Source organism: Cnephaeus nilssonii (genome assembly GCF_951640355.1).
Source record: "Cnephaeus nilssonii genome assembly, chromosome: 6".
NCBI lineage: Eukaryota > Metazoa > Chordata > Mammalia > Chiroptera > Vespertilionidae > Cnephaeus > Cnephaeus nilssonii.
Genome location: NC_137077.1, coordinates 46,425,707 through 46,436,312, shown reverse-complemented (window position 1 = coordinate 46,436,312; position 10,606 = coordinate 46,425,707). Strand labels below are relative to the sequence as shown.

At 38.9% G+C, this 10,606-nt stretch overlaps 1 protein-coding gene across 4 annotated transcripts in view; it reads left to right on the top strand.

Moving 5' to 3' along the window:
* Nucleotides 1-3,746: 3,746 nt before the first annotated feature.
* The window catches only part of SENP1 (SUMO specific peptidase 1), a gene marked incomplete at its 3' end in the record, with an annotated part of 52,631 nt that continues 45,771 nt past the window's right edge, over nucleotides 3,747-10,606 (top strand). For 2 of the 4 annotated variants that reach the window (XM_079775708.1, XM_079775709.1), the window contains exons 1-3: nucleotides 4,042-4,639; nucleotides 7,843-7,890; nucleotides 9,861-9,991. In XM_079775708.1, the coding sequence (XP_079631834.1) occupies nucleotides 4,588-4,639; nucleotides 7,843-7,890; nucleotides 9,861-9,991 (231 nt within the window). In that variant the 5' untranslated portion in view covers nucleotides 4,042-4,587. Of the gene's footprint in view, nucleotides 3,999-4,041; nucleotides 4,640-5,276; nucleotides 5,310-7,842; nucleotides 7,891-9,860; nucleotides 9,992-10,606 lie in introns of those variants that run through there. The other 2 variants (XM_079775710.1, XM_079775711.1) reach the window with 2 other exon arrangements.

Here is a 10,606-nt window from a genome sequence, read left to right as displayed (position 1 = left end):
GCATAAATAAGTGGAACAATGAATCAATGTCTCTCTCTGTCGCTCTCTCTCTTTTTCTCTAAAATCAATAAATAAAAAGAAATAATCTATACAAATTCAAAAGAAATTGTAGGACAAGGCCACCAGCTGGGTTTATTTCTTGTACCTAGTGGCTTTTCATTCAAGGGCAAGCAAATCTGATTAAAGGGACATAAACCACACACACACTTGATATATATGAACAAAAAAGGAGCCACATACTAAACCTGATAAGCAAAGAGGAGGCCAGCATCATAGGCCCTACAAACTCGAGACTAAAAGTAACCATATCAGATGGTCTGAACATAAGATTTCCTAACTAAAAGGGGCTCATGGCAGGTCGTAGGCCTGTAGCTTCCTTGACAAAGATCAGTCTTTATTTGAGTAAGCCTGTCTATGGCCTTTTTGAATCTAAGATAACATACCTCTGGGTTGTTTCTGGTGGTTTTTTTTTTCTCTCTCTTTGGAATGTCAGAGTAATCTCCTTTTCCAGACCCCTCAGGGCACCAGAGTAGAGACCACAGAATCCCTCATTGTTATGTTGTTCCTGAATACCATCTCTCTGTGCTGTAAATGTGAATTGTTAACTATCCTATACCCACCAATGTAAAAGATGTTTCTCTCCATTTTACTCTTTATCCAATCTTAGAGATTTCCCCATTTTGCTTTCTCCAGTAAATTTCATGTGAACCCCCTTATGGCTCCTACTTTGAGTCTAATGTATAAAATAAACTGTAAAATTGCCATTCTCCAGAACATTTTCTCAATTTGTTGAGATTTTGCTTCCTGGCAACTATGACGTACCTTTTGAAATTCAACTTTTGAACCTAAGTAATTTAACATTGTCTTCTATTATTTCCCTCCTTAACCCGCAGCTCCTGGAGGACAGGGAGTCTCCAGTTCATTTTCTCATCACCTGCTGAGTCTAGTACAATGACTTCAAATAGTAAATGCTCAAAAAGATTATTGAATAAATAGTACTATATATTTCACAGGTGCTGGGAGTAATTACTCCAATGAATTTTACTTCTTGAGGAAAACCTTTGTAGATCTGAATTCCTTCTGAAAATATAAAGAGTTGGAGTAAATAAACTCTTAAGGCATTTCCAAAATACAAACTATGGGGATAATGGTAAGGTTATGTCATATATATATATATATATATATATATATATATATATACACACATATACACATACATACATATATTTAACCTCTTTATCATTTGTAGTATATTACTGGGCACATAGTGGGAACTCAATAAGTGTTTGCAGTGAACTGACTCCAATATAGACATATTTAAGTTGAGAAGAAACAAAGATGTGTTTCTGAAGTTTCATATAAATTGCTTATGAGATGAACACTATGTAAACCATACAAGAGAAATTTGTTATTAAATGGTTTTTAAGGTGAATATTTTTGACAATATTTGGAATTACTTTGCAATCTAACTCCTTAATCTAATCCATTTTTAAATTTCACATTTTTATGTGTCAAGGTTGCTGATAATAGGATAAACCAGATTGGTAGCTTACAATTATAAGGGCACCAATTGACTTAACTATTGACTAAACCAAGCAATTATTCTGAGAGAATTGTCCCTCTTTCTAAAGTTCCCAAGATGATATCTATCTATTTCCCTCTCTCTCTCTCTCTCTCTCTCTCTCTCTCTCAATCCCTTGTGTTTTAACTCATAATTCAAATTTGGTAGATCTATCCTAAAATACAATGCTATGCATAAACTTTTCACTTTCCAATACTCCTTTCCACATTCCTCCCCCTTGTTTAACCACACGCCTCACCATTTGCGAAAATAGGTATGCCTTCCATGGTGTCTGGATCATCCATAGTGTCTAGACTCTTCGAAACATCTGCCTCAGGTGGCTTTTGTATGAGCATGCTGGAAGTTGAAGCTTCCTCAGCTGAGAAACAACATCTTTAGGTCACCCTCAAGGTGAGATTCAGGAAAGGGCGTGCTCCTTATTCACTTTTACTTTCTCTATGCCTCTTGGCTATCCAAGGCCTTTTCCCCATAAATCCAGTGAAAAATTAGAAAAGTAATGACTCTTCTCAACAACTATCTTATCTCAAAAAGGTTCTACTCCTTTGATACAAATGGGGAAAAGCAGAAAACGTAACTAGATTCTTTGAGACTGGGGTCGAAGAGAAAGCCAGTTTTCTTTGGGACTCTTTATTTTACAACTTTTGGAGTATCAATTACAATGGGAACAAGGACTCCCATAGATGAACCCAGAAAGATTAAAATAATTCACAAAGGACAAGAAATCAACTACTAGCTCGTGCACTATAAATCTCATTCTCTCTCAATTCCCAATTCCTCCTCATCTGCCTAGGGCTTATCTGCACATATCAGGCCAAAATCTCACCTGATACTTGTACCAGGAAATAAAACGACTGAGTGACAAATATTTTATCATGGAATAAATAAAGTCAGTTGACCCCTAAAGCCTGCATTTACATTAGTAAGTCTCACATCCTGTATTGAGCCTCCATTCAAGAGACAAAGGTACCTGTTCTCTGAGGAGTCCTGACTAATTGGCGAGATTGAATCACACACATGAAAAATTTCAGATGCAATTCCTCTTTATGCATGGCTGACTCCTAGAAATAGAGAGAGTTTAATCCGAACGAACAGATTTGTGAAGTGATTAACATGAACAAAAGTGACACAGACCAGGTATGTTCACTACTAACAAGACTTATGACCTGAAAGTCTAAACTTCAACCTACGAAGTGATACAAAGAATCTACTTTTGTACATGGGTCAGAGCAAGATCCCCTGAACTCAGCAAGCACTCCTTTCCCAGCTGCTAAGAGTAGGTAAGAGGCTGGGGGCCTCCAGAGGCTTCCATTCTTCAAGTCTGAGCTCAGACTATGGCTATCATTTGGGTTTAGAGTACCTACTCAGGAGCATTTCTCCTAGGTTTCTAGACAGGCCCCAAAAGCTGAATGAGCAAACATATTTCTCTCCATTATTTTCTCTTAAAAAGTATGGCACATTTAAATAAACCTACAATATTTTATCTGAAGAAGAAAAAAAAAAGGATGGCACAGATTACAGGTTAATCAATTCAGTCACAGGAACACCACCAGGGCCATTTAGTTCAGAGGACAGACCCTTTGGTCCTCTCCTCTATTTAGAAAAGTAGATCTCTGGTAGATCCCAATAGCTTTCCTCACACTTACACCCCTGTTTCAAACTCCACAAGAGTTCTGGACGTTTCTACATGTTTAGAATATAACCTAAGCCAATCCTAAACTCTCCCCCACCCCTACCCCCCTCCCCTTTTTTTTCCTTTCCCCTAATGGCCAATCAAGCATCATATGGTGCCGAGTACAGGTCTGCAAGTTAAGAAACTTATTTCCTAATCCCAGATCTGCTACACACTTTATAACTTTGGGAAAATATTTCACTTTTCTGAAACTGTTAGATTAAACTATCTCCAAAATCCTCTACAATCACTAACGTTCTGTGATTCTCAAAACACAATATAGCCTGAGCTGGATTTAGCTCTCAGGTCTAGATCTGCCAAGGTGGCAACAGGTTCCAGCAGATGAAAGGCCACGGAGAAGGCTGCCATGGAAACCGGAGCTGTAAGCAATAATCGCCCACCGGAACCAGAAGACGGCGGGTGAGAGGGTCGGGGGAACAGAGAAAAGCGAAGGACGAAAGGCACACTAACAGTATTCCGGGAACAAGAAAAAGCCCAAACGGAAAGATCAGAGAAATTATGACTACAGCCTCAGATGCTTCCTAGGTTTCGGAGCCTCGCCACACTGCGCAGGCGTTCCTCGGTACTTCGCTGTGCTCTTTGACCTCCCGCCCCAACCCCCTTCTTCCTCAGCCACCGAGCGGCTCTTCCGGTGTCGGGGAGGCGGTTCCGGTTCGCGGCCGTTCCCGGGTTTTACGTTCCGCGCCCGGCCGGAAACCCCTTCGTATAGCAGCCGGTTCCGGTTCGGTGAGTGGCGGCGGGAAGCTGGGGGAGGGGGAGGATGGAGGGATCCTGGGCCGGGAAGTTGTGCTGCTCCGGGCCCCGCAACCTGGGCTGCGCTGGGCGGAAGCGAGGACGGCGGTGGGGACGGCGCCGTTTCCTCTGCCCCGCCCCCTGGGACCACCTCCCCGCCCCGGAGCTGTCCACCGGCGACCTGGCCGGCGGCCGTTAGGCTCCTAGAGCCGTTCCTTCAGGCCTTTCCCTCTTCGGCGGCGGGGAGGCGGTCTCCCTGCCATCACGGCAGCCCCCGTCTCAGCGCCCAGCTCTCCTGGTGGGGAAACAGGCCGGTTGGGATTTCGGAGCTTTTCCCGCCAGAGCAGGGTCATCTCACGGGGAGGCTGTTTTCGCCGGGAAGAGCAGCTTTTTTTATTTTTTATTTTTATTTTTTACACCTGCTTCCTCTCCCGCCTTCCTTGAGACCTGAGTGGTATTTCTCGGCTACTTCTGCGTCTCACGTAAACATTTCTCCAACTCGCTTACTCTGTGGTACCTCCCCGAGATGTGAGGTCGCTAGTGCCACCACCAGAAAGAAACGTCTGGACCTCCTGCCCAGGCTATGAAAACCCCCTTACCTGCCACGGTTTGCTTCCCTGGCTCATCGCCTTCTGGTAATTCGCTGGGGCCGTCTCTCCCTCGGTGTACCCTAACGTGGTCTCTCCGGATATATGCCCAGCTCTCTTGAGCTTGGTGATTTCTGTTTATCGCTGCCTCTGCAGTATTTGCACTATCTTGTTGGCAATAACTTGCTCCTTTATCACTTTCAAGTCAGCCTTGTTAAAGTCATTTCACTTCACGTTTGGTACACTTGTTATAATTGGGGTGGTGGCGATTCTTATAAAATTGATGTGAAACCTTTTATAGCCTGCCAACCATTTGACTTAGGGTTCTTGTTGGGCATTTTGGATGGAATAGACCGGACCTTTATTCTTTATAAAGATAATTTGTGTTAAGGATGCCTATTGAAAGATAAGTTACACTAAATTGGAAGTTACATTTATAGTGAAACTTTAAGCATCTCTTTAAGCATGATTCCTTAACTTCCAATTTAGAGATTCCCTACCTTGCCCACCCCCCTCCAGTTCCATTTTCTGTGTGTGTTTAAAGAATTAATCTTTTTTTTGTTTTGTTTTTTGTTTTTGTTAATCTTCACCTGAGGATATTTTTCCATTGATCTTTTAGAGAGAGTGGAAGACATCCATGTGAGAGAAACACATAGATTGGTTGCCTCCTGCACACACCCTGACCGTGGCCCAGGCGGGGGAGGAGCCTGCAACCAAGGTACCTGCCCTTGATGGGAATCGAACCCGGGACCCTTCCATCGGCTGGCCGAAGCTCTATCCACTGAGCAAACCGGCTAGGGCTCTAGTTCCATTTTTGGAAGCCTCATTCATTTTTAACCTGATTACAATTAATATATCCCAACCGGCTAGGGCTCTAGTTTCATTTTGGAAGCCTCATTCATTTTTATCTGATTACAATTAACAAGGTCTTCATATCACCCATCTGATGAGATAAATCTAGAGGGAGCAAATGGATTAAAAAACAGGTTCTGCTACTTCAGGCTAAGATGATGTAACTCTTAACTACTGCTTTGGAAGTCTTTCCTTTACCTGACTCCCACATCAACTAATCTTACTAGCTTTATTGTCTTGCTATAAATATCCATTTATGGATCTTACTTCCCCCAGTAGACAGTGATCTTCTCAGCAGCAGGGACCAGTTTTTATTCTTCTTATCCTCAGTATTTTGTTTGTAATTGGTATACAGTAAATGTTTGTGTGTGCAAGAAATTTCTTAGTGTATAAGGTGTTAGAGTGTTAAAGTGTTTCAGGTGTTAGAGTCTAATTGGGAGAGAATACATGTAAAAATATCAAAAACAAAAACATGATGATATAGTACAAACTGTATCATATACAAAGTTTTCCAGAGCACAAAGTAGGGTGAGTCACATGATCACTTCCACACCCTTTTCTTTTTTTAAAAATATATTTTATTGATTTTTTTACAGAGAGGAAGGGAGAGGGATAGAGAGTTAGAAACATCAATGAGAGAGAAACATTGATCAGCTGCCTCCTGCACACCCCCCACTGGGGATATGCCTGCAACCAAGGTACATGCCCTTGACTGGAATCGAACCTGGGACCTTTCAGTCCGCAGGCCGACGCTCTATCCACAGAGCCAAACCGGTTAGGCTCCACACCCTTTTCATATCATAAATGGTTCTAACCACATCTTGGCCCTGGCTAAAGCTAATTGTACAGTAGTTCTCTACAGTAGTATATACTTCCTAGTAACTTCATAGCTCAACATTCTCTTATAATCACCTCTTTGCATGTATGTAAGCATATAAATGTTTTATCATACTTGTTACATTCTGTTACTGTCAGGACTTTGCCATTTTTTTCTTTCAGATTTCCTGTTATCTTCTGTTCAGTTACTAAATTGACTTCACATTAATATCTGTAACTGTTTATGTTCTTTCAGTAAAATAAATGACCAATGTGGACTAGGAAATTAGTTATTAGAATATTTTTCTTAAAAGAAAAAAATGTTTATGCTTTAAGAATTTTGGTGGCACCAAAGGTTCCTGATCCAGCATTTCATGTTGAATCTTGGGTTAAATGTCCCTTCTCCCAATGCAACTGCAAAATGGCAAAATGAAAGTACCATAAGCACACTGAAGAAGCTGGATATATTTGCATGAAAATGTAAATTTAGGGCTTTCATTATTAAAATCATAAAACAGAATAGATTCCCTAGAATTAGCTAGGGCTGCTTTTATATTGCTAAAGTGTATGAGTCCTTGAACTGAGGATATGTTAAAGGATGAGAAGTTTTGTGATGTTTGTTGAAAATCACATTTGCTTGGAAGTCAGGATACCTGGGTTTTAGTTTTTCCTTTACTCCATCTGTGTGATTTTAGGCAAGTCACTTAAACTCTCTGGACATAATCTCTCAAATTCTTTGATTTCTTGTTTGCTGAAGCAGCCTTTCTTTGTGTGTGCACTTTGTTGTGATCATAGAGAATACCTGTTACCAATCTGTAGTTGATGAAGTATTCAATCTTTTTTAAGAATAATGGTGATAGGATTATGAATAATATAAGTGTGACTATTATCATGCCTAGTCTTCTCTTGGAAATCTGCCAAGAAGTATGTGTGCCAAGGGTATGTTTATTAACCTAGTCCCAAGCAGTTAAGTTTTTAACTTCCTTTTCTGGGAAAATTAGATCCATCAGAGGAGAAAGTAATTTCATATAGGCAAAAGAGCTTTGAATTTTAGCAGTTTGAATAACTATGAGGAGAAAGTATTTAGTACTACTGGGACATTCCTTGACTGTCCTCAGAATATTAGTAGCTTTATGTTTGGCTACTGAATAAGACCTGTATGGAAGACAAGTCTTAATAGGACCACCACAAGATCTATCACTTGTTTATGAAATAGTTTAGCATGAGATAATAGCAAGAGCATAGGGTTGGGAATTTCATTGTAGTCACTAGTCAACTTTATGACCAAATGCAAATGAATGTCCAAAGGGTTGGCTCTCCTAACTTGCTTCTTGATGTAATATTCTGTGATTCTGTGGGTAGTCCATAATTGCTGTTTAGTATAGCACAGATTGTAGAAATGTTTAGAAATACCTCAGGCTAGTGATAGTTCTCATTTTCTTCCCATCAAGTCAACTCTCCTTATCATCTTATATTTTTCTCCACTAAAAACACAAATTTCACTTCTGAGTGGTTTCCTGTTTTATAATTAAATGAAGATATTTCAGTGTATAACCTTTTCTGTTTTCTGCCTTCTTTTACAGGACTTTGTATTTCTGCTGAAGTCAGTGATGTGAAAAGACCTGACATGGGTAAGACTGATTATGAAGTGGTCATTCAGTCCTTCTAGTTGTAGTTACTCTGATTAGTTAAGCTGAATTGGAAGAATGGGTTTTCTTAACATTTTTAATATTTGCATTTTTGTGCTTAATAATTTTAAGGGAGATCTTAATTATGTAATACAGTATACCAAACAATTTTCTTTTAGTTGAGACATTGTCTATAGCATTGTTTGGAAGTATTTTCTCATTCATTGTATTGAAAAAGCCAAATAATACACACCAGCAGACATTTACTATGTGCTAGGCCCTGTTCTAATTACTTAAAATGTATTTATTTAATTTACAATCATCTTACAAGGGTATCTATAGTACCTATAAAATAGGCACTGTTATTATCGCCATTATATTGACGAGGAAACTTACACACAGAGGTTAAGAAACTTGCCTAGGGTCACACAACTATAACTGGCAGAGCCAGGATTTAAACTCAGGCAGCCTGGTTCCAGAGTCCTTGTCCTTTAGTATTTCCAAAAGGTTGCGGAAATATTATATTTCCTTCTATATGAGAAATAATTTGATTAAGGTACATTTTAAGTTTTATTTAGCTAGTGGCTCTGACAGTTGTGACTGGAACATTTTCCACTATTCGCAGTACTTTATGTCTATAAAGGGGGTCAATATAAGGTCAAGACTAGTAGCCAAATTAAGAATAGATTGAGAGCCCTGGCTGGGTAGCTCAGTTGGTTAGAGCATCATTTACTAGTAGAGCAGGGGTGTGGGACCTTTTTTCTGCCATGGGCCATTTGGATATTTATAATATTCTCGGGCCATACAAAATTATCATATTAAAAATTAGCCTGCTATATTTAGTCAAACATTTAATTAACTCACCCCTAATGCCTTGGCAGGACCAGACCAAGTGATTTCGGGGGCCTTAGAGGGCCCAAGGGCTGGATGTTTCCCACCCCTGATTTAAAGCATCATTCCGATACAGCAAGGTTGTGGGTTTGATCCATGGTTAGGGCACATACAGGAATCAACCAGTAAATACATAAGTAAGTGGAACAATAAAGTGGTGTTTCTCTCCCCCTCCCTTGTCGCTCTGAAATCAATAAAATTTTTAAAAAAGAGTATATTGAAAATATATACAGTTAGATCTTACAACATTATATTTGCTCCTTTTAAATTCACATTGGTCCTCTCTCTGGTTTCTGTTTTTCCCTTTTGCTTTGTGTACCTTCTCTCTGTCATTTGTTTCCCTTTTTTCTCATTGCTGATATTATGTCATTGAGTTCCTTTATTATTTGTTTCAATTCTATTTTATAAAAAAGTAACAAAGTTCTCAAAAAATGGTTGTAAAGTAAGATTCTGCCATAATATTACAGTGATTGAGCTGATGTCTGTTAAGAGCCATATGAATAAATGTTGCTTTTGGCAGAACATTTTTAGGTTGATTAACTTTTAAAGCACTTTTTGAATTAAAACAGAAGAAATAAACTACTGTTAACTAGTGTTTGTTTTTTGAATTGTGAAATTTTTCTCCATTCTTTTTATAATTAAAATTTTTCTACAGTTAAAACATTCAAAAATTTCTTTTGGGGAAATGTCATTATTTTAAAATTTTGCATTTAACTCTTGACAGTATTGAGATTTCTTACCAATGGTTATTTATGAAGGCGAGATCTTATTTAATTGCATGGCTGGTCTTTGGGAATTATTGTTATCATCCTTACCCGAGGACATGTTTTTATTGATTTTTAGAGAGAGAGAAAAGGAGGGAGAGAGAGAAAGAGAAACTTCAGTGTGTGAGATAAAAATCGATCAATTACCTCTCGTAATTACCCCAAATGGGAATTGAACCTGCAACCTTTTTGGTATATGGACTGATGTTCCACCCGGCCAGGGCTGGGAATTATTTTTATTAAGTGAAAAGACTGGTGTATAGTAAAGTAGTTATTAAAGCATTATGTGACTTGAACTAATCCGGACTCTTTCTCCAGATGATATTGCTGATAGGATGAGGATGGATGCTGGAGAAGTAACTTTAGTGAACCACAACTCCATATTCAAAACCCATCTCCTGTCACAAACAGGTTTTCCAGAGGACCAGCTTTCACTGTCTGACCATCAGGTTAGAAATAATTTTCTTTTGTCTGTTAATGAATTATTTTGGCTTAAGTTTTCATCTTATGTAGTTTAATGGCAAACTCAAAAGTAAAAACATATACAGTATATAATCTTTTTAGAATCAGTGACTCTAATGTTTGAAATTCTGTTTGATATATTAAAGTTAAGACAAGAACCAGACTGCATGAGTTCTTTGACAACAGTACCTTTGAGAAAACTCTTTGTTATTTCTCTGAATTTTACAATTATCAGTACCCAGATCTGTGTTGTTTTAAACTGTATCTTAAAATTGCTGAGCATTAAATGGGGTGTGTATATTTGTAAATATACAGCAGCTCTGAGATTTTTCCATGCTGTAAAGCTTATATTCTCAAAGGACCAGCAGCATCAGCATCACCTGGGAGCTTGTTGGAAATGCAGAATTTCAGGCTTCACCCCATTCCTATTGAATAAGAATCTACATTTTTAAAAATCTCCAGCTGATTTATATTCACATTAAAGTTTGAGGAGCAATATTAATAAAGCAGTCTTTCTCAGTAGGAAAGCCATTACTAATCTGAATAAGGTGATTCTTTGCTGTGTGAATCTGATTTGAGCATAGCAGAATGTTTAGCATCCT